General features: G+C 39.7%; 1 protein-coding gene across 1 annotated transcript in view; it reads right to left on the bottom strand.

Moving 5' to 3' along the window:
• Positions 1 to 5,322: 5,322 nt before the first annotated feature.
• PKP2 (plakophilin 2) overlaps positions 5,323 to 24,452 on the bottom strand; it is a 43,328-nt gene continuing 24,198 nt past the window's right edge. Inside the window, exons 6-13 of the mRNA XM_075720151.1 lie at positions 22,288 to 22,465; positions 13,453 to 13,570; positions 11,827 to 11,988; positions 10,807 to 10,980; positions 10,040 to 10,193; positions 7,806 to 7,995; positions 6,731 to 6,818; positions 5,323 to 5,391 (exon numbers count right to left, since the gene is read on the bottom strand). Coding sequence (XP_075576266.1) covers positions 5,323 to 5,391; positions 6,731 to 6,818; positions 7,806 to 7,995; positions 10,040 to 10,193; positions 10,807 to 10,980; positions 11,827 to 11,988; positions 13,453 to 13,570; positions 22,288 to 22,465 — 1,133 coding nt within the window. The remainder of the gene's footprint in view (positions 5,392 to 6,730; positions 6,819 to 7,805; positions 7,996 to 10,039; positions 10,194 to 10,806; positions 10,981 to 11,826; positions 11,989 to 13,452; positions 13,571 to 22,287; positions 22,466 to 24,452) is intronic.

Genomic DNA, 24,452 nt, shown 5'->3' with positions numbered 1-24,452 from the left:
TTCTGAGTTAAACTCAAGTGTGCTCATGTATCCTGAGGCGTGGTGTGCTTTCCAGGCAGAGTTCAACACTGATACTACAACATGACTGATTTATTTTTGTTGTGATTCCAAGCCAAACACTGCTATTCTGGCTGGGGCCCATTATCTTATGACCTTCATGGGCTTCAGAAAGTTTTTGAACTTTCTGAAAGATATTACCGTCTTAAGCAGTAGCTAAAAAAGCCCCTTTCACTCCTCACCATTTTTTTGTGTTCACCCAGTGGCTCACGCTTGGCTATTTCAAATCCTGGTGAACACACAGTAAGACATATTTTTGAGGGTCAGACAATGCCTTTAAATCTCTCTAGAACTGAAGGAGACCTGAAATCTCTTATTTAAGTTGCAGGGGCTCCCAGATATCTAAATACATTTGAGGCAGTAGTGCTGTCTTTCTGAGCCCCAGAAAGCAAGAGCAGGCTGGGGACTTTTGAGGCCAACACTTTTCAAGGTGTAAGTGGTAGTAGCTTGGCCCATAGCCCTACGGCTGATTACAGCTTAGAGACTGCAAAACGCAGGCATAGGTAAGAGAGGGCCTTGTGCAATTTCGGAGGGAATATGTGGTCAACATGGAAAAGAGAGCCTAACGACGAGCACTGTATTTGCAGCTGGTGTCTCCGTTCCTTTTCATGGTCACAGTGCTGCCTGCCCTGTGACCAAGGGCATGTGCATATGCAGAAGGCCCTGATATCATGGGGGATTTGCAGTATTGGCTCTAAACTGCAGCTGCTAAGGATGTGTAAAGCGAATGCCTGCTGCTTCTTTTTTATGTGTGTGGATATTTAGACTGGTCTGAGAGATCACTAAGAATAATAGGATACAAATAAGGGAACGGGAGCTTAGGCTGAATAATGGAAAAACCTGTAACAAATGTTAAGCTCCTAAACTTGAATTATTTACAGTCACACTGGACACAGCACTGGAAGATACTGAAGAAAGCTGAAGAAAGGATGCAACCAAAGTCTAATTTCTGATCCTCAGCTGCCAATACCTCTACTGTGTATAATAAAATGTTTTTGGCTCTGAACATGTGAAATAAGATAAAATGGTCCTATTTCCTCATCATATGCAAACCTATTAAAATACCTGAAGTATGACTGTAGAGAATGGCAAAACCCTGCTCTATGTATACTATCTGCTATAAACCCCTTTTTGTCTTTGGTATCTTTAAGCAAATCTCTCTGCTGTGTTTTCAGTGGGCAGATGCTGTGCAACATCTAAACCAATATGCTAGGTGTAGACTCACATGGTTATATTAACACTTGCTTCTTGAAGCCTTGTCCTTGATGTACTGTGATGTTGAGCTCAAACATGCAGTGCACTTTCTCCAGTCTGATTTCTGCTGCTACTTCCAGCTCTTTGTTTTATATCAGATGATGCCTTAAGGTCATGTTATCTGCCCCATGGGCTGGGTCTAGAGTATGAGTCAGGAATGCAAACTGAGGTTTTAATCAATGACAATTAAAGTAGAATGGAGGAGCGGCTGCTGGAGTTGAAATAACTTAGGAAACATCAGTCTCATCACTTTGCATAGCTTGTGTGTGATTCACACTGTGACTATGCTCATTAGGCTACCTCCTGAACCCCGCCCCTCCCCCCCCCCCCAAGAGGGTTGTGAAGTGATACCGTTGGGCTTTTTGGTCCTGAACCTTAAAGACAGGAAAATGTAACACTTCTGGCAAGCTGCAGCCTAAGGGCTAAACACAGTAACAAGAAAACCAGCAGCCCGAGATACAATCCCTCAGCTTTGATGAGTTGCCTTTTGAGGATGTAATGCCAGGCCAAGCAGTAATGGGTGAAAGGGCTGGGATTCCTGTATCATGGCTCGTGATGGTGCCAGTTCAACTCACCTGCGGTTTTGTATGGGCCCAGAAGGGAGGGTTGAACCTTTCTTAATATATAGCATGTTCCTACTCAAAAGATGCCCCCCCCCCCGCAAAAAAAAGCCAAATAACCTAAACCCCGTGTCTGTGCACAATATAATGCAGTATTTTACGTAGTTTAGTTCTGTTTAGCAAGGAAGGGAGGAGAAAAAGCATTAATATTTAGAAGCATTGACTGTAGAAAAAAGGTAGGAGGATGAAATGGCAAAAGGAATGACTAATTCTCTGGCAATGAATTAATGTTTATATTCTGTGGTATATACTACAACATTATCCATACTAATTAAGAGTTTCCATTAAAACAATTCAGTGGAATGTGGTTGTACTGGCTTATGGTTAAGACACTATCTTAAGATAGGAGGACCTGGGGTCAGTTCCTGGTTCAGCCAAAGACTTTTTGGATGCTACCCAGTATGTTTAAATTCAAGGTCTGGAATCTCCTCTCTGTAAAAGAGCAAGTGAGGAGATTATATTTCCCAAGTCCAAGACTATGGTGAGGATGATCTTAATTATGTGGCAGTGAATCTGATAACTGGAGAGACCGTAATGTTTGAGATCTCCAGTGGTGATATGGGCCATGGTAAAGTTTACTGGCAAAGACCAGTTAAAGAGGAGTGAAGATAGAGGATGCCAGGTGCTTTGATAAGTCAGCAATACTGGACAAAAAGAGCTGTAACAGAATTTGTAAATAACAATAAGTTATTTGCAGCACTCTGATGCCAACTTGCCTTCAGGAACACTCTCCTGTTGTAGAAAAGTATACGTCTCTGTACCTAGATTTAATTTAAAAATGATTTTGCCTTTTTAAAGGAAGGGCTAAGGCTTGAAACTGTTTGCTGTATCCCAGCAAGCAGGTTCACCAGTAACAACAAAGACCAAAGACAGATTTTTTTGCATTAGAGAGAACACTTTATTATTTCTCTGACTAACATTCTTTGTTTTCTTTGGAGTCCTGCTGAAATGTTTTTGATTGCATACAAGTAGGAGATCAGTTGTCATAAGGTGTGTCATTGTTTCTCATCCCTGTTTATAGCTTTCAGTTGTTGCCAGCTCTGATAGTCTTCTTTGTGACTTCTGAACACTGCTTTGATTTTAAAGGGACACTATAAATAGAAACAACCCCAAAAGTTTGCACCCTATTCTTAAGGACATCTTACTGGGAGTTAGATATACTAAGTAGGGCATTTGAAAATGCCCAGCATTGGTCTTTTTTTTTTTTTTTTTTTTTAAATAGCATGTGAGTTTCACAGAACTAAACCAATACTTGAGTATTTCTAAAAGCCCCCTTCCTGATCTTTAGACTGCAGTTCTTCATGCCTGTGCTAATCTGCATTTAGGTTTACTCTTTGTATATTACTTTTGCCTACCACTACTTTTTGGGCAGTAGAAGTAGACTTGTCCAGGTTTCCTGGTGTTTATTCATTCATGGCATATGCAGTGTTACTTGGGTTAACAAGTTAGAAGAAAAAGTTAGATCTTAATTGTCTGTTTTCTACCATATTTTTAAAAAATTATAAAAACAATTTCCTCAACATGAGGTGCTGTAAGTTCCCTTTCCCTGTGTTTTTTTTGGACGTGGAGTTTTTTGAAAATGACCTCTTAAAGAAACAATAGTATTTTTAAAACCTCTTACTGGAATGCATTTGATTTGAATTATTCAAAGCAAATGCGGAGGACTAACAGACCTATGAAAATGATCTGTAATGGGAAAGCAGCGTTGTTTGCTTAACTCCCCAGGACACGTTCTGTTCTTCATGCACGTGTGGGACTTCCTGGTAACCCTATGAGAACTATGTGCACCTAACAGCAGAATTTAGCTCTCCCATATCCAGAAATATGTTTGGACACAGTGCAATATCACAATTTGCTGGTTGCAAATTTGTGTTAGGAGCCAGAAATTTCTTCTTTGGTCAGGACTGTTGAAATTGAAGAGGCCTGATGATCTCCTCTGTGAGGTCCCTACTCGAAGGATTATGCATCCCCTCCTGGATAAGAACAGCGGTAATAGCAACCTGTAACAGCAGTTCAGCGTGGGGGTACAGGATGGGCTCCGTTTGAGCAGGAAGGCTTGTAAATACATATGCCAAAGTCTTGGTTGCCACAAATATAGCTTAGCTCCCCTGACTTCAGAAGAGTAATGCCAGATCACATCAGCTGATAATCCGATCCACAGAGTTTTATGTATTTATATATGAATTTCCTGTTGGTTTAATGGACAATTTAACTACTGGTTTGTTGAGATAAATCTCACTTACTAAAGGTATCAGATGAGGGTTTTTTAGTACTTTTTTTCCCTCTCTGAGGATCATATAATGGGAACAGCCTTTAGGTGCTTGGGAATTTTTCTCCTCCTGTTACCTATTCCCACACGTGCAGGCACAGTCCTTCACTTATCACATTGCACATAATTGCTGTAGGGAGGATGATGATTTCGAATAAGATAATATGAAGCAGGATCAGATAAATTCTTTAAGCAGCATGGGGTTTAACCTCTGGTGTGTAACTACTACTTTGAAAATAAAGGCAAGACTCCACTCCCTTTACTATATATAGCTTATCAACAGAATAATTTTGAAAATGCAATTTTCTTAAAATAATCACTGAATCACCAGCAAATAACTCTTCCACCAATTAGCAAAAGTAATGGATCTAAGTTCAGCCCAAAGTATCTGAATTATAGCGGTTCTAGTTAAAACCCTTTCTGGATGCAGTTATAAATTCCAATAGCCATGTAAGGAGCAAGGGATTACAAAACTTATGTAAAATCAGGTTTGTTGCTGTTGCTGGTGAAATCTCAAAGAAAAGAGGCTTAAGAACCAGTGAGCACATGAATACAAGCAATAAAAAAAAAATCATTTTAACTTTACTGATGCTTTTATAATGCAGGTAGCGAAACAACTTCTTGTGTATACTCACAGAGTCTGGAGATTCTTATTTAGCATATGGGAAGAAAGAAAAGGGTGAAAAATTACTATGTCCTGAGCAGTGCACTTGATGCTTACCCACTGTAGAAAACTATCTGTATAAAACAGTCTGAAAAGAATTTGCTGCCAATCAGCATTTCAAACCTCTCTGTATAAATGCCTGTTAGACTAAAGGCAGTCATCTGAAGCTCTGACTAGTGGTCAGCCTGGATGAAACTTCACCTCAGATGTCCTGAAGAATCCATCTTTGGTTATTCTTATATTGATATAAGCTTCTTAAATTGATATATACAGTGACAACCAGGTGATTAGGATTAAAAACACAAAACAGCTATCCTCTGGTTACTCAAGTCCTATATAAAATCAACCTCTTTTTTCTGAGATACTTCCCGGTTCACGATGGCAACACCAACCGCGTGAAGATAGTTACGTTAATTGATGCATGATCTCAATAGTCTTCAGTGGTGTTATGATCGGATTCAATCTTTTAGTGAGTTATAGGCTTTTGTAGTCCGGGTATTGATGAAATCTGTCTTCTTAAAGTCAGCCTTTGGAATGAAAGAAACAGAATAATTCATTATCTTCAGTGCTGATTCTGCAAGAGAAGGGTGGGTTCAGCTGCCTAAAAGCTAGATACGGAGCCTTGGTAGGGGTCTAGGCAGAGTTCTCTACAGTCAACAGAGACAGAACAGGCATCTCCCAGGAGTGACTCCATTCAGTCTAAGATAGGTGAGATGAATCATTGGAGTTGCTCAACTCTGTCCACTGACTGTATGGGGAGCCTATTGTTCTAGCTTGGCTCTACAGACTCCTAACTCTTAGGTGACTCATGCCAGCTGAGATTAACCTTATCTGAACAAAGAGTTCAGGGCAATGCCAAATAACCCAGGATTTTATCAATTTCATTTGATAAGTGATTTCTGTTGCTTATTAGACTGACTTTTCAAAAATGTCTAGGCATTAGGTAGCCTACAGTTTTCAGTGCTATACCTCATATCTCTAGGGGACCCAATTTGCACAGGAACAGCAAGTAATCAGCATTTTTTGAAACTCAGATCCGACAAATGTGTCATATACGCATATCCAAAGTACCAGTGACTTCAGAAAATTCATGCCATCAGGGATACTGCTGTACAGTAAAGTCAGAAATGTAGTTGCAAAAAACCAGAGACAAGAAAATCCAGTTAGAGTTTATATGGGTACAGCACCTTATTCTTGAACGCAGATTTCTGGTTTGTGGGGCAGTATACTGCTGAGTGTGACACAGTACTGTTAAACGATACTACACTAAGTAACTTTTGTTCAGCAAATTTCAACAGAAAATCTACAAGAAGAAACAAGCTGCCTAATAAATGCTAAAGGCTAGAGCTTGAGCAAATAGAACAGTTTTAGGTTATAGGGAATTTCAGGTGACAGAAATTCTGAACAGCAAGAAAACAAGGAATGAAAACAGTTTGAAATGCAGGTTGAAGGTAGGTAGGTTGAAGTCAACCCAGCTGTGTGTTGAAAAAGCAGCCATAGAGCTTCAAAAGGAAAGAAACAAACTGGTTTGTTGGCTGATTCATGCTGGTCATTTTTTGTTTGATTTTGACTGTGGCAGTAAACATTTGCCAACACCTTTCCCAGGCCCTACCTTTTTGTCTGAATATAACTAACACCTGGGCTCACAGACCATACAAACAACAAGGAGAACAAAACTGCTCTGGTTTTAAAGCAGAAAGCTGCCTCGCCCTGCCTTTGCTTTTGCTGGCACCTCAGGCCCTCTGTGTCAGGTTGGTTCAGTCAATGGTGGACAGGGCAGAAATGCTAAGGGCCCCAGAGGACAAATGAGAGGGTTCTAGGTCCGAAAGGACAGATTACATGTCTTTGCTCTAACCCAGATCTTACCTTTTTGTAAGCACTGTGGAGATCGGTATGTGACCACATGGAGTAGAGGAGAACTGAAGCAGCCCTACTAGCTTTGCTGAACATATTACTGCAATTTTGTGAAAAGAATGATAAAACATGTTTAAATTCCCACTTCATAATCACAGGGCATATGCAGACTTCAGCAAATGTAACCTCATAGCATTTTTTCTATCTCTCTCCTCCTAAATGCTGTTTTACTGCTCTTTAGGTATTCTAGGGCATTTCATGCTGTCCTGACTACTGAAACAAATGCAACATGCCTCCCTGTGTTACTCATTCTTCAAAACTGGAGAGAAATGAAGTACTCTACGGCCTTCATCTCAGAGCAGCTATCACACTGTTCACATTCAGTTGAGGAAAATACACCTCAACATAACAAGCATTTGAAAGGATCTTTCCAGCAGGTAAAATCCCTGGTTAGTTAGATAGGATTCAAACTATTCAGAGCCTCATGAAGCCTCCTTTACTGAGATGAATTTCCTCCTTCATTTTGTAAAAAGAGGAAGGCAAATAGAATACTTATTCATATTCACAAACCATTAATTATTCTCTTCTGAGTAAACATTGGTTGCATGTGATTATGTATTAAATAATGACTAAAGACAATTCAACATATATTATCTAATGTGCTCCTTTATAAATACTTTTTAAGCACATTTCTATCAGCTCTATAAAATGTATCTCTGCACTTTACTGCTAACGATTATCAGGGCTGTGTTACAAAGAACAGGAAATACAGAAACTTTTTAGGGTCAGATAAGATCTGATGGTCAGCCACTATATATATTAGAATATAGATAATATTGTGCTGTTGTCTTCTGAGGAACTATTTAAAATGTTGGAACACGGCAAATTTAGCTCTGGATGGAACAGTGGTTATAAGAGATTTTTCTGTGTTTCCCAATATGTGCAATTCTGTTCACATCACAGTCACTTGTTTAACCTGTCCTGTACCTTAAGATGCAGTGTTTTCCCCTGCAAGTGGCAGAGGTTGCAGTTTCTTTTTTCCCCAGGGAAAGGAGGAGGGGGAGGGAAGGTTTCTCAACCATCTTACCTGTCATTCATGCTGATGGTAATAATCTTTGGTAGGCCATCAGCACTTAGGAGAAGCCGTGCATTGTGAGAATTGCTCTGTGTCAAATTGTACAAGGTGTAGCAGGTGGACGCTGTAGTTTCACAGATAATATCAGACCCTGGGACAGACTCGTGAAGTATCGAGACCAAATCAGGTAAAACTTCTCTAGCTACAAGTTGGAAGAGAGACAAGCAACTCCGTTATTAACAGGTGCAGATTTATCTAGGGGTCCTACAAGACCTTACTCCTCCCATTATCACCTACCAGGCTGCTGTGCGCTCCCACAACAGAGTCATGGTTTCACCTGCATTACATCCCCACAATTTAGGTTAAGCTGCATCCACACTAAATTGGACAGTGTGTATTTTGCCTCATACACAATACATTAATACCTAGTGTACTGTAGTGAGGTCTCTAGGCATGTGCTAGCAGCAGGCTCCCACTTCCTGAGGAACCTTGTGTGTCCTATAGGTAATCCTGAGTATAGTGATATACAGCAAACTGAGAAAGGGTGACAACAGCGCGATTTTTACTGCTGAACTTGTCAATGGTTGGCTATAAGGGGATGCACACACTCAACCTGCTGAGCTGGTGTGTAAGCGATCTATTTAAGAATGCCCTATTCTGAAGCCTGTCCCTACTCAAGAAACACCACATCACTTTGACCACATTGGATGCAACCCTAGCAGCCAACCAAACAGCAAACAACAGCTCTGGACAGCAACTGAGTCCTACTGTATACTGTGAGATCTGTGCCATGTGAACCAGAGCTGATGGAGAAAATGAAAGCAATAGGTTGTAGCCAGCTGCTTCCACTGTAGGAAGGAGCACTGGGCAATAGTTTGGGGCATTTGGGGCCATTCTCCCCTCCATAACCAGTGTTTCACTTGGACAGAGCACTTTGCTCCCCGGAGTTCATTTCTCTAGATGGGTGTGTGACAATGTTAATGTATATTAAGATTAAATTACATGCGATTTAGACAAGGACCTTTAAAACTGGATGAACCACCTGCTATGCTAAGTATCAGTCCAAGCAATTATGTCAGACATGATAGACCATTTTTCCTTCCATTGGTAAATCAAGGCAGGCAATTTTTAGAAAGCATACACTTGGCAGTGTCTTGAAAATATCTGTTCAGAACAAATGTTATTTTTTCAAGTAAAATAGGAATTTTTCTGATTTTTTCAATCATTTAATGTTTAGAGATGTTTTGTATTAAATTAATCTCAATTTCATATCAAAGGTTTGTTTCACTTGATAAATATAGACACTTTATCTAAGAAACAGTATGCCCTTCCAAATGTTTTCCTTTGGCCAAAATTATCTGCAGAATTTGACCTGAATTCATACATGTTTTTAGTCAACGAAAAAGAACACCTTTTCATGGAGAAAAGGTTCACCTGAAATTCCCCCAGTTCTTCCTACCATGGGTAAAGCAAGAAAATGGCTGAAAGTCCAAGATGAAGCACCTTCCTCCAGAGCTTCATGCTATTCTGTCTTTCCCACATTCTTTCATAAATTATTTTCCTGATTATTTTTCTGATTTTCCTCAGGTTAATTCCTACTCTTTCTGAGGGATTCACCACTTGTTAACACCATACGGATTATCCCTTTGAAATCAGCCCAAGAACATATTATAATATTTTCATTAATAGGGAATGTTCTCTAAGGATTAAACAGTGCCCAGGAGACTGTTCTGCACAATTCTGGAGGTTAATCTGCCCCGCAAACCAGCTGTATGCCTCTAATTTCCCCTTCCCCCTCTGGTGGGAACACAGAAAAGAACAACAAATTATGTGATTTTATCCTATCAGTAGGAAAAAATTCCAAATATACAGTAAATTGAAATAAAACTACTTGGAATTGAAATGGCTTCTGATGTGAAAATAATTATATAATTATATATATTATATATATAGCAGAAGGAGAACTCCCTCTCCAAATCTGTGCAGATTTTACTTCCATTATGTATTTTCTGAAAGTAACATCAATGGAAATGTCTGATAAGGAATACAGAATTTAGAGAAAACTTGAGGTTACAGTCTTTCTTAGGCAAAACTTTATTTTCAACCCTGTATAATGACTACAAGTATCAGACCTAAAAACCCACTTTTTTGGGGGGGGGGGCACTTTTTTTTTATTTAAAGAAGGAAAGCTTAATGTAAAGAGAACAGAGAAAGAAAGCCCAAGAGAGAATGTTAGTCTTGCTCACCTATATCACTTTGCAGAGAAGTGTTGCGAGACAAGTTCCTGAGCAGTGAGACTGCTGTCTTCTTTACTGTTGGGTGGCTTACATGCAGCATAGTTCGAATACTTGGAAGGCCATTTGCCTTCCGAACAACAGTCTGGGCCACTGCAAACGGCATCTGTTATAAGGCATGTGGCAATAGCGTGTCATTACCATGAATGTACAGCCTCATAAACAACCGCAGCAGCTTCTCTACATCGATTTAAGCACATTTGAAATAGTGTAAATCCAGAGCTACATATGAGCTGCAACAGAAAAGTAAGGCGATATACAAGAAGTTTTGAGCCCTCTTTCTCCCACATGCTCTTTGGCCAGTTCCTCAGCCAAAACATGACAGAGGTCATTACTTTCATCACCATGAAAGTGAACTGTGGTTGTGTCAGAGCCTTCCTCTCCCCATGGGACTGATTATGTTCCACAAAATCACCTTCTTCCTGTGCTTTTAACATCTACTTATCCCTCATTGTGCAATGAATAGGCAAAGTTCCACGCGTGGAGATGTATAAAGAGTGAGAAGAAGCAGTTCCCATATTTGCCAAGCAAGAAATAGCTGCACTGCCAGTTATGATTTTCCCTTCAACGTTCTTCGATTTTCTTGATCATGTCTGTGAGACAGTGACTTGACAGTGGTTACCTGATCTCAGTGGTGCGGGCCTGTTGTACTCCAGCCCTGAACTCTATGCATTCACATTAAGAACTAAACAACAAAAAAAAGAAAAAAGCTGACTTACTGGTCCAGTGCCAGCTGTGAGGTTCTGAAGAGCTCCCAGGGATGCTTCCTGGGTATAGTTTCTGGTACTCTTTGCTATTAAGGAGAGATATATCCTAATCAGTGTAGAATGCCAGAGCGATTCAACACCTCTGGGATTGCTCTTTTCCTCAGGTAGCGGGGTGTCCTGCTGCTTCTAAACATGTAAACAGATCAAGCCTTTAGAAACAGTGACCTTATATGACCTGATTACATCATAAGATAAACTAGCCATTTTGTAACTCTCTATGACCAGATTATTTGCAGATTATCAAGTTGTGAATGTGACAATGTGTAAAATTTCAGTATTTAATTATACTGGCCACTCCATCCAAAAAGAGGAGATAAGTATGGTGGAAGCTGCTTCTCATGTCTCAGCAACTGACACTAGGGGCTGAGGCCAAGGAAAACCAGAAATGGCCAGATAGAGTTGTATTGTGGATGGAATGGGAGAAGGCAGAATACCCTCCAGCAAAACTAATAGATGGGGAAGGGTCTTCAATTATTTTCTTTCACTTTCCTCCTCCCCTGACACCTGTTTTCTCTCCAACAATTCCCAGTTGCCAGAATATTTGTGATCTGTACCACATGGCAACAAAAGAAGACGTCTTGACATAGCCCAAAAGCCAGCAAGTCATGGAAGTGGCAAGTCACCCTGTGCTGGTTTCACTGGTGAAACCATCACAATGCCCACTCATTGCTAGGGCACTTGCACAATTGCCGTACATGGTACAGATACCACTTAGATCCATCAGAGGGGATGAAACTGAGTGGCAGTATTCCTCAACTAATGAAACAGTGAATTGCTATGTCATTTTCACCATCAGTGGATGAACAAGGTAATGGGTGTTAGGAAAGGCTATCAATAAATTTGCATATTTGGGGCAAGTAAGTGTCACACTGCCAGATACATCAATAACAGATTAAATAGATTACAGCCTTATTCTCCAGAAGTTGCTACAACTGATAAACAAAATGAGATCTAACTAAACATGTGCTTTACCTCTTTTAATTTTCTGCTCCGTGTTCCAAAACAGCCCGGTGTTTTATCATTGCTAGAAATATTTCTTCTTTGCATATATATGCTCTGAGCATAGCTCGCAGGGAGCTCTATCTCTAGCTGGTAGGAAAGATTGTGAAGAATGCACACACAGTTCTCTGTGGCCTAAAATAACAAAAGAATAGAAATCTTGAAAGCTTTGGCATGCATTGAAGGGACATGTGTAGACATGGGAAGAGCTTTCATTTCTGCATCTTCAACAACTAACTGAAGAGCTTCTAACGGCTTACAGAAGAGCCAGTCTTCATGCCAGTGATCCACAAGACTGCATTTACACTGATGAATTAAACATGCCCTGGGATGTTCCTGAGCACTGAGGCCAACTGGCACACAGGGTTTGCATTTGGAGCGGGGCGCATGCCTGTTGGAAATGGTCCTGGGACATTATAATTCCTGAATTGTGCCTGGGAATCGTTTGGGCGAGTGCTATTTGGCACAGACCAGAAGTGTGCTGAGGAATATTTAAGAGCTTAAGAGTAAAGATGATCATGTACACACCTCGCCATACCGTCAGCAAAAGGAAGCCTTTGTATCTTTCCTAAGGAGGAAACACTTTTTTGTGGTAGAATGTTTTTTTAAATTAGATGTGCCTTTCTGGTCATGGCTAAGGTCAGGGCTACAATTTCTGAGTGATGAGTCTAGTGGAAAATAGCTTTATTACCAGTTCCTCCTTTTTTGAAAGTAAAAAAGGAATGAGTGGTTTTAAGACAAAATGCAGCAGGGAGCTACTGGCACAAGTGTAATGTGCTCGATTCTCCCTGAAGCTAATGGCACTGAATACAGGGAGATGGAGAAGCTCAAGTATCTAATCCTAGAATAGAGCTGTAAATGGGTAGTAATTACCACTATACAGCACAAGTTATAGCAGGCATGCTAGAAGTGCCTCACAGGCTACGGCTAACCGTCTCATAAGTGACAGCTGGTCTTCTCACCCAACTTCACACAGCTAAAAGGCAAGCATCTAGTCTAAGCAATGTTCAGGGTTCATCTGCAGTCAATGGTGGGAGGAAGAGAATGAGAGGAACTGGCTTCTGGAGGTGTCCACATCCTTGTAGTTACTGGCTTAGGCAGAATGTATAACTTCTAAAAAACTTAGGAAAATCGATCTCATTCTAAATGATGCAAGCTGCTTAATTACACTGCCACCCAAAAAGATTTAGGTTCTTCATTTCCTAAGGGGTATATAGCACTAAATATACAGGAAAGTAACCAGATTAATTTTTTAGGCTTTTAGCTAGCTAGCTCCCCAAGACAACTTAAAAGGTAGTATCTAACTTTTTAGGTGTTTCAGTATCTCTGGAAGCTGTGACTTTATGTCACATTTAAAAAAAAAGACATAAGTTTCTAGCTTTCTCTGGTGTTACGTTATTCTTTTAGATTGCAGGATAAAAAAACACTTCAGAAAGCTTCTTACTGGACTCTCCTCTTTGGTAACAGTTCTAAAAGCCCTGGAAATAAGTATAAGATTGGCACTTACGTCACAACTGTTTCTGAACATTGGTTTCTAAACAAAAAAAATCTTCTCCTAGCAATTTCCCCTAGGAAAAGACCTTTCATCTCAAAGAATACCTTGTCATTAGGCTTGTGGTCTGCAATAGCTCCTTGGGTATAATACACAAGAGAATCAATCAAGCCGTCGCATTCTCTCATCTTTTTCCTTCCTTCTGGGCCGGCAGAGCTCATGTTTCTGTGCAGGAAGGAATACATTGGTGAGAAGAGATTTAGTCGAAAATATTTCCTTATGCCCCTCTGACAAACTTTTCCAGCTAAATCTTAAAGATACTGAAGTTAAGGTTGACTGCTTCCTTTCTTCAGAGCTGTAAAATAATCTCAGCCTCTGCTAAGTAAAACTTTCACTTCAGTGCACTCCCAGACAAAAACAAACACTCCAGAAAAAGCAACTGTTGTGTTTGGATGGATAAGGTAAGACCCGACTCAAATCTTCATCTCAAAGTTGAATTAATTCTTTTAAACAGTCAAACAAACTGGACTTTTTTTTCCATTATTCCATTTCTAGTTATATTTTTAATATTTAGGACAGTAGCTATGTCAAAATAACAGAGAAGATACCTGTAAAAATTTCCATGCACACAAATGTCCTTTAGCATTTACCTACACCAAACTAGTTCTTGATCCAAGATGACCCATCAACAGACACATGTGCTGAAGAGTTTTAGCAACATTTGTACCTTAACACATAAAGATAACCTATGTCAGTTACGGGGCCAAATTCATGTGGCAATTCACGTAGTCATGGAAATGCTCCGAGGGTGCCAGTGGGCAGGAGGGGACGTGAACACAGCTGAGCCGGTAGGTTGGAGCAGCAGTCTGGCCCCACTGCTGGGCGAGAGGCTGAGGGGATGAATCGCAACGCGGCTGCCACTGCCATCGCTGCCAGACCAGCAGCGTGAGACAAGGAAGAGGAAAAAATACACTGCGCTCAGCCGATTCCCAGAGAAGCTGCTGGCATCTAAGCAGAAAAAAGCTGAAGCCACTAGAAGCTGCTCAGAGAGGGAAATGCCAGATGCCTTCTGCAGATGCCTTCTGCTGACCTACTGCAGCGGCTCAGACACTGCTCCGCACCCTTCCTGCTTCCTCCAGAACCAAAGGAAGCCACTGCTTGCCCAGCTTTCAAGTAACATTTTCTGTGCTTTGTGGTAACCCAAGTACAACTTGAAAATTAATTATGGAAGTGATTTAAAAACTCTTGAAAAGCCAAACACACACTTGCTGCTTGAAGTTTGGCTCTAAATAAGCTACTGATTTCCAGGGAAGTAACAACACTTACAATTTTGGGGTATAATTATTTTTACAACTGAACAAACTCTGAATCATGGAATGCTGGAATTATAAACCTAGGCCTCATTATTTTGGACTCCTGCAGCTCTGCTGGCCAAAATGCTGCACGCAGTATGACATTCCAGCTTCTTTGTTTGAAATAACATTAAATATAACCCAATCTTAGCATTCATCACAAACAGAGCGGGACATGTTCCTTTAGATAGTTTCAGGGAGTTTGTTTTGCATACTTTCTTTACCCACTGGAAATTACAATAGTTTAAAATTTTATTAATGACAAAACAAGGCAGGTACAGCTTTAAACTTTGCTGTGGCTTATGACTGCAAAATGAATATAGTGTTTTATATACTGTCAATGCAGTTGTTCTGTTTTTTTCCTCTGGGAAGTACATATTCAAATTAAATACTAGTGCATTGTAATCATAGTTTTACTTCAGGTTATGCTGTTAACAATATCCCTATTTATGAATTAATTTATTCTCTCATGAAATTATACATCACAGAATCAATATTCAGATTCCTCTATATGGCCTACTATAGACATCACTTTGAGGCATGTTACCCTTTCATATGTTTATGGTTATACAGACAGAAATGTACATGCTACAGTCCTTTCAGTGCATAGCAAAAATAGTTTCTGAGGCACATGGACTAAAAATACCATTAGAAGATAAGTGTGGAATTTCCCTCACCAAAGACACTTCAGCTGATACAATATTTTGTTTTGTCACAGTACATTATTCTAAAAATCCCTGAACTTTTGACAAGCACAATCATGCTGAATGGCTGTGAGAGGAGAGGCCATCACCTGGCCCTGCTGTCTAGCATGAATATGGTGGGGCACATAGCTTTATAGCTCAGGAGGCAGAGAAGAGCCTGAATCAGAGGCACTGTCCTGTTCTGCAAAGGAAATGAATTCCTGAACTCTGTTTCATTAAGAAGCTGATGCTCAATTTTTCATCCAGTCAGAGATACCAGTGTGTGTCTGTGTGCACGTCTGGACACATACTCCATTCTCCACCTTTCCCTGTTTCCTTATCACTACAACGTGGACTGGGGAGGGAAGAGCTTCTGCTCTCCCACTCGCCCAATTATGGTTTTAACGACCTTACTCTGAATAAGGTCAGAGTTGGTTTGAAGGCAGGGAAGAGCATTTCAGGCAAAAACTCAGCTGACAGTTTAACTTTGTTTGCTAATTGAAGCTTGAGAAATTCCAGGAGATAAAAATCTTTTTCGACTGGGAAAAAATAAATGTTTCTGAGAAGTGTCACAGAAATGTAAACAAAAAAAAAAGAAAAAAGAATTTTGAAACAATGGCAACATTTTGGTTAGAAAATTGCAAAACTGACTTCATCTTGGCTTCCCAAGATTTGAGGTTCCTGACAACTGGAATGCCTCCCTCTGAGCTCAGGAGTGGACTCTCTTGTAGTGGAGCTCCTGGAGACCTTGAAATACTCAGTGCTTGGGCAATTGCCATGGTTGGGCTGGCCCAGTATTGTGGCTTGTGGCAACCCCCATGGTGAGACTTCAGGGCTACCTAGAAATCTTCATCTGCTGTGCAAATTTGTTTTACTTGCATTTCATCAGAAGTACACTGAGACAAGTACATCCGTGGAAAAAAGGATCAGCTGGAGTCAAGATCAAGAGTCTTCTCACAGAAAAACTCTTCTCCTACCCAATTTCTGATACCTCTACCCTGCATCGGTATTGAATGGTTGGGAGAATGCAGCCTTAGGGAGATTACTGCTTGTAGGGATGCTCTCCTTTGAATGACTCAGAACTTATGTTTTGGCATCATCTAACTATTAAAAATCTCTGACTTCTGGCATGCTTAAGTATGGTAATCCTGGTGACATGCCCAAACTATACCACATGCCAATGTGGAGGCATCGTATCTACCTACATGCCTCATTTATCTCATCCCATATTTGCTGCTTCTGTTTTCTCTTGCACACTTACACGGTGTAACTATATCTGCAACCGAAATAGCCGTTTGCCCATGTTCCTGTGGTGTTTGTGGAGGATCAGCTAATTTCCTATTTGGAAATATTTTTTTGATCCAGAGATGTAAGGTAAATACAAAGAAATGCAACATAGTAAAATCAAGTGTGATTTTGAAAGAAACAGAATGATAACGTATGTTCGGTTAGATTGCAAATGGCACCAAGCGAAAGGGATGTTCCCTTTAAGCTAGCAGGGAGTCACACACTGGCAGGCTATGTTGGAAAAGGTTTTTGCACTGCTGTGAATGATCCTCATGACTGATAAGAAGAGGGCTTTTGCTCATGGGACTCATTCTGTTAAAACTGGTAATTTGAATTCAACTCAATTATGTGTTAACAATTTCCTGAAGTAGTTCAGGAAATTCTATTCCCTTCATGCCTTACACAGTTCAAAAATGCAACAGGGAGGGAAAGGTATCTGGGGATCTACTTAGTAACTACAGGCGCCAGGCTGCAAGCTGCTTGCTGGAAATAACACAATTCCTTTCAGGAATTGGGGGAGCAGATAAACTGAAGAGGAGGCAAGGGAAGATAAGAATGGATGGAAATAAACTTAAAGGAATGGCAATGCTATGCAGGAGGCCTCGGTTCAAAGATTGTTATCATCAATCATTTGTTTTATGGTCTTTCTTAGAAGCTTCCATTATGAAATTGAGCTGCCATTACACTTTTCAACACATGGTGAGAGCTTTGGCTTCACTTCTCTCCAGAGCAAATGGAAGTAGATGTTTACGCAGCCTCCTGGTCTGAAGTGCCATGATACTACTTCCTCCAACTACAGCTTTCCACCCTCCTTGTGGGTCACTGTATAATTCACAAAGAGCTTAAAAAGGGAGCTGGAACAGAGAAAGTTTGAAAAATAATAATGAAAATGGAAGTGTTACTTCTATTTTATTGGCTGAGGAACCAGGGACAGAGAGGTTAGCTGACTTTTCTGGAGACAGATGTCTAGAAATTTTTGAAGAATTAGGATACATAGGGCCACAGGACGCTCCAGTTACAGTGCAATTAAAAAGGAGGACTCTGTAATGAAACAAAGCAGTTGCAATCATCCAACACTTAAATGAAATGTTTTGCAGGAGGAAATGTGACCACTAAACATAAATTTTGGAAAGTTCAGCATTGCAGAACTTTTGGGAACACGTATTTCAAGATAAAAATAGAACAAGATCATTATCAGCTTTCAAGGCATAATACAGACAGCCTTCTACTAAGCCCTCCTTTTAATCAGAAGAGTCATACCAGAAATTCACTTACGTATATAAATAATATTCAAAACCATATATTCTGCATGCTGTTGGTATCTTACTCTTTCAGACTCAGAGAAGGAGTATGGAGGAGGAGGCTAAGTGTCTTGAAGATTTCTACCCATTTGTGTTGGAACTGGAGACCCAACTATTATGGGTAGGACTTTCAGGCCAAGAAAAAGTGACTTTACCTTTAAAATCCAACAAAACTTGTCTGCAAAATCTGCAGTACTCCTCTAGATAGTTTAATACACCAATTTTACTTGTTCAGCTTGTTGTCAGGCAACCAGTGAAGTCTTTTGATTTGCCTCTTCAGGGCACAGTACTTTTTATCATATTTTGGGACTGAACAATACCATTGCTTATGCTAACTGCTAATGCAGAATTGTGTGGTGTACACAGCTTTCTTTTATTATGTTAAGTTTTGTGACCTGCGATTTCTGTAAAACTGTGTCAGGAGCAAAGCTTTAGTACAAACTACAGACCTAGAGAATGGGATTAACAAATCCTTCTAATGTCAGACTTCCTTATCAGTGACTGCATACACTGACACAGGCAGCCGAGACTTAGGACTCCACAATACTTCTGGCAATAACTGGTTACCAGAATGGGGAGCGTCCTGGTCATTCACTCATTCCAGTGTTAGTATGTGCAATATTATCTGCTAGATGCGGATTTACTTCTCCTCCTGAAATTCTGTCAAAATGAAGAGAGCTTTAATTTATTAGTTGGTAACTGTGTGGCACAGCACATATGCCCATGTCAGATGATAGTGTTAGATTTGGACTGTGGGTGTCCTGTTCAGTCAATAGGTGTATGTAAATTTTTTAATTCTCCTGTAACTAAGTACTGTACTATGCGTAATGTATTGCACTTCAAAGTACTATTTTTACCCTGTAATAGGAGCTGCAGGCTATAGACTTTATCAACATGCACAACAAACGTATTAGTATTACAAAAGGGAAGACTAATTACAGATTTATATTCTGGCAAATATATATACTCTTTAAACATTGGCATTTAGTAACATCATTCCCTCAGTGCACATTTTTTAACTTTGTGGTGTGGTCTTCTTTTAGTTTTCAGCATTTATTTGTGCAGAGATTTTTTTTTTTTTTTTAAATTAATACATAAGTAAGGAGTAATTCTAGTGACCTAATCCGGGAGTTGTGTTAATTTCCAGTAAGTAGATGCAAACTGATTAATCTTAAAAATCTCAGATATTTGGTCTGTACAAATACTGTAAGCCTCATCAAAAACTATTCTCTGCTAGAAAGTATGTTGGCAAGCCTGTAGATCAACTTTACCTGTGAATTTTCAAGCCTTTCTTGTTCTAATTATAATTTTCAGTGTTCAAGCTCTTAAAAATGAGAAGGACTAGAATATGGACATCATATTTTTAAAATAGATAATGTATCCTTTCTATATATATAAAAATATATATATCTCCTTTTTATATATATATGTAAAAATATGTAATGTATCCTTTCTATCTATAATGCATTTAGATAAGGGCAGTTTGAGAGACTTTTCATTAAGGCTGCAGATCTAACTGCAGATCTAACTGCAGCCCTACTCACTGACTTTCTGTACAGCATAAGGTATGTTCAGAATCTACTTTAATTTAATTTAGAACAACTCGGCTACTGTTATGCCTTATTTGTCACATATCAAGTCATGTCAAATTGCTGCAATAAGCTCAGAAAGAGTAATACCACACAAAAACTGAGAATGATCCTCGGCCCTGTCGGCTGGCTCATAGGGAAGAGACGGTACCAGAGTCCAAATGCAGGAGAGGAGCAGGTCATGCCACCACAGAGCTGCACACCTAACAGCCAGACTGGTTTCTGTACAAATGCAGCTTGGGCTAATTAATACAAAAAACCACAACCTGCTTCATTTCATAGACACCACCACTAGTGTTAGCTAGAGAGATTTTATTAAGGTTAGCTAAGGCTTCTCTGTATTTGCTTTTGAGCCACCAGAGTAAATGGAAGTTAATTATTACTTAGAGATGAAGTTAATTAGTAGTTAGTGAGCTGACAGGAGTTCCTGCAGAAAAAGGTGCTTTGTTGTTATTTTGTACAGCTAACAATTCATTTGTCTTCTGAAACCGCATGAGCCAGATGCAGAACTGTTTACACAGTAAAAATTCATGCAATACAGGTACAACTACTCTGCTATAGGACATGTTAGCAAAGTAGGTATGTGTAAGGCAAAACTGGGCAGCTTCCCAGACTCTAAATTTCGAACTTAATTCCTTGTACTTTACTAAGAACAGTTCAAAACTCAGGCCATGCCTTTGCATTCATACCTTACTCATTAATAATTTCAAACTATGTCCTTTCATGCATTTTTGAATGTGTAAACAAAAGACATGCATCTCTGATACCTGTATTTACTTAATATACAATGACTTTGAACTCGTAAAGGGCCACAGTTTTATGGACTGTTATTTTTAAAGGTGTTTTTATTAAAGATGTGATTTTTATACTTCAGTCATTTAGGGGTATGTTTACTGAGACCTTTGGTGTTTCTCTGTAGTAGCTGCTACTGTGTTCATGAGGCTATTAGCTGATTGCAGTAGTAAATACACAACTGTAAATCTGTTCATCCACCCCATGGCTGCAGCCTGGCCTCAATTTACTTGAACTTGTGCAAAAAGTTGACAGGGCTTACTTTGGATTAAAAAATGTCTTTTTCCTAATTTAGGTTAAGTCATTTTCTAATCATTTTAGCTATAGATGATGATACATCAAAGTAAGCATCTTCCGCAGCAGCTGAAAACTGACTACTCCTCTGTGCCTGTAGGTATCATGTCCCCTTTCCAAGTCATCTATTTAGATGAGAAGTGATTATGGCTCGAGATTATGTATTTATCCAAAGGGTCCTTGGAGATGCTACTGAATATAACTACTACTTCTGGTTTATATGCTGAGTAGAAGAAAAGAGTGACTTGGCCACTGCTGAGCATGTTCTGCTTTACTACCCAAAGGACTGCTCCCATGCCTGGTAAAGATGGTAGGACTCAGCAGGTATTACAGCAGGTGAGTGAACTTGCCCAGCACAAATGGCAGAAAACACTGCGGTCCCATTAATACCTAATATTGTTGTAGATGAAGATGACCTGCTCAGTCTCTTGAAAGAAAATTCCAGGTACCTGAGCACTTCAGTTGTCCCACTGATGGACCTACGACACCAGAACTAATCCTTCAAGCATGTTAGTCTTTTGGTAGCCCAAATGGCACTTACAGGGCTATACAACAATAAAGTGCAAACGGAAGAAATTGTGAGAGAAGCTGCCAACTTTGTGGTTCTTATGGGAAATGCCAACACTCCTGGGTGTCTGAACCTGAGACTGCTCAAAGGAACGGCCCACAATGGGTTATACAATGTAAACAGTGTTACCACTGTTTGAATAAAATGTAGATGACAACAAATTTCTGTTGAGGCTACACTGAAACAGTGATATGTGAATATAGTGAATTTTCTTCTTCATAGAAGACTAGTTTCTTGTTTACATAGAATCAAATTCTCTAAATGGAGGCATGTGATGATAAAAATCCTATTACTGCCTAGAACTGTGTTTTGTTCCAGCACAACTAAGAAATTGTGTTTCAAAGAAATTAACCTTACTGTTTTACCTGCTATAGTCTGTGACTCTTCAAGTGCTTTTGCACTGTTACTTTTCAACAAATGCAATCATAAATCTGTTCTGCCAGTCAGTATAGATGCACACTCAAGCTATGTGTAAGAGCTTTAATTCTTCTGAGTTTGTAGAGTAGGCATATTTTTATGTGACTCCAGTGGACAGTCGCTTCTTATACTTCATAAATTTTAGAAATTAAAAAGAATTGTTTATGAAAATAGTATTAATAAAATGGTTACAAATGAGACTTATATGGGTCAAAGAACTTCACATCCTCTGAAAGCATCACTCTTGTATTTGTATGAGCAGATCATATAAATTTAGACCTAGGCTTTAAAGGTCACCATGCTATATATCCACTAGAACACTGGTCTCCACAAGGGGTGCACAAGACAGTCCATTGGGGGTGCAGGAAGGCAGTATTTTTGTACCATTAATAAACAAAATTTAAAAAATTAAAATAGTGTTCACTTCATCTTTACGTCATCCTTTTTAATTACTGTTTTACATATGTTTTACAATGTACATAATATATTAGTACAGTAGTACATGTATATAATTTATAAATAAATAAATATACATATACTGAGGGCATGTTCTCAAAAGTTTTTTACTGATGGGGTGTATGATCAGAAAAGTTTGGAGACCACTGCACTAGAGTCTTAAAATAACTGTTGTTTTGGGTACCTGTAGACTGAGTGCTCACCTCAAGCATCCTGTGGCATTGTAGAATATATCAGGGTCAGGTAAAACACTTGACTTTGGGTAATCTCGATCTGGCCAGCCCGAGTAAGGGATGAGAACCACTTCGGTCAGTGTCTGCAGGGCTTCTCTAATCAACAGGTGCTTCAGCTGGTCATTGGAGGACAAATTCCACAACAAACCTGCAACATCCAAAATAAAATCAGAATGGCAAAAAGACTCCCCCACAGTTTGAAAGACCTAATCTCAAACTCCTTGAAGTTAATGAGCGAAGGAGCCTGCCTGGCACCTGATCTCCTGAAGAGGAGCAAAAGGGGGTGATAAGAATACGCCAGCCCTGATCTGAGGATATGGAAAAGGGGCAAAAAAAGGGGCACAATTATCCATGTAATTAAAAGTCAGGTCTCTACATAGTCAGTCTAACGCCCGACTGAGAAGTGCAGTTTTCCATGGCTCTGCATGTGCATTGCCGATCTGCAGCAATCATCTTCTCTGTTACCAAAGTAATGCAAGCTAAACAGAGCTAACAAACACCACCAATGCCAGTGATCATTCTCCACGCTTCCAGGGAAGAATTCGTCCCTTCTGGATGCCTGGCAGGACTAGTTGCACTTCCAAGTACCAAGTAGAGACCAATGGGTGGGAGAATACTCGCATGCAAAGGGGGTAGATAGGAGGTACAGAGAGTGAGTTTACAGGTCTTTGGAAACTGCTGGAAGACAGGAGATGCCCATTACCAAGTTGCTCTAACACTTGATAGCAAAATTCCTTATAGTAGGGAAAGCTGTTAAACACCCGTTGGCCATTACCGTCCAGACATTTGTCACTAAATAAATCATTAAGTAATGCTACACACCTTGTCTACTCACAATCTCCAAACACGAAAACAAATCTCAAATATAATCTTGTATAATTGATTAGCTTTGCTTATGTTCTATTCCAACAGATGACAATTCTTTTTAAAGTACTCTTCCCCTGGAAAAAGACACATATTTCTGCTTTTCACTACAAAGGCATTCATTGTTTCCCAGCTTGCTGCTCTAAGTTTCACAGACCTCCTCCTCCAAACACTGGCAGAGTATTAGCGAATGTTCCTTTCATCAGCTCACAACAAAAAAATGTTTGTTTTGTATCTCCTTCCACTTTGAATTTAATTTCAGCTATTGTGAGCAATAGCAAAATCAAAACAAAAGCCAGCAGAAGCAGCCCATTGCTTCTTCTGCGATCAGCTCTTCAACCTCTGAATTAGGGGACAAAAGGAAGAATGTACTTTCCTGAAGGACAAGTAAGTCTTATAGGAAATCAGACATGCAGTCCAAAGGGTGCTGGTAAGGGAAGAAGGTTAAGACAGAATGGCACAAATGCAAGGGCACAAGGACAGAATATCATATTAAAAGGAACAAGTGCATTTTGAATTATAGACAGATACCTAGAATAGAATTGTCAGAACAGAATTTGAGATGTTGCTCACACTGTAAAATTTCCAACAAAAATCCTGGGTAAAGACTCACAGGCAGTGTCTCACTGGGCTCAGAAAGATTCTCTCAGTGGCATTCTGGGTGTGGATGAATTTGTTCACATTAGAAAATGTCTGTAGGAACGGGCTCTTTCCTTGCAGCCATGCTGTAATGTATTCATAGGGGCATAGTTTTCCCTTAGATGGTTATTTGGGAAAATGGGTGGGGTCCCCTTTTAAATTTATATTTCTTTTAATGACAGTTCTGTTTGTGCTGTAATCTTCCCTGCAGGAAAAATTTTCTTTCATTTTGTAGATTTATGCTGCATGATAACAAGATCAAGAGGTTAGATACTCCCTGGAGGCTCATCTGGCTTACCTTCAAAAGCTAATAATTTTGTTTTTTTCATGCCACAGCCATTTTACTTTCTGTTCCTCAGTATGCTCTCCAAATACTACAAAATGCCATTCCTGTCTTGGCTCCTGCATTGTCTCCAAGTGACATCCTCTCCTACTATTCAGGAGTAACCTCATTCCTTTCCTAAGAGATTTGCAAGAAGTTTGTATGTCAAACAAAGGACAGAGCCTATGGTTCTGTTACTTTACTTGTATCAGTGATTTTATGAAGCTAGCAAATTCAGTCAATGTGATCTTGAGGAGGTCTCATTCCCCCTAAGAAGAGGTCATATAAGCACAACAATTCCACAGAAAAA

This window comes from Pelecanus crispus, chromosome 1 (genome assembly GCF_030463565.1).
Source record: "Pelecanus crispus isolate bPelCri1 chromosome 1, bPelCri1.pri, whole genome shotgun sequence".
Classification (NCBI taxonomy): domain Eukaryota; kingdom Metazoa; phylum Chordata; class Aves; order Pelecaniformes; family Pelecanidae; genus Pelecanus; species Pelecanus crispus.
The sequence above is the reverse complement of the archived record's forward strand: the minus strand, read 5'-3'. Positions and strand labels throughout refer to the sequence as shown.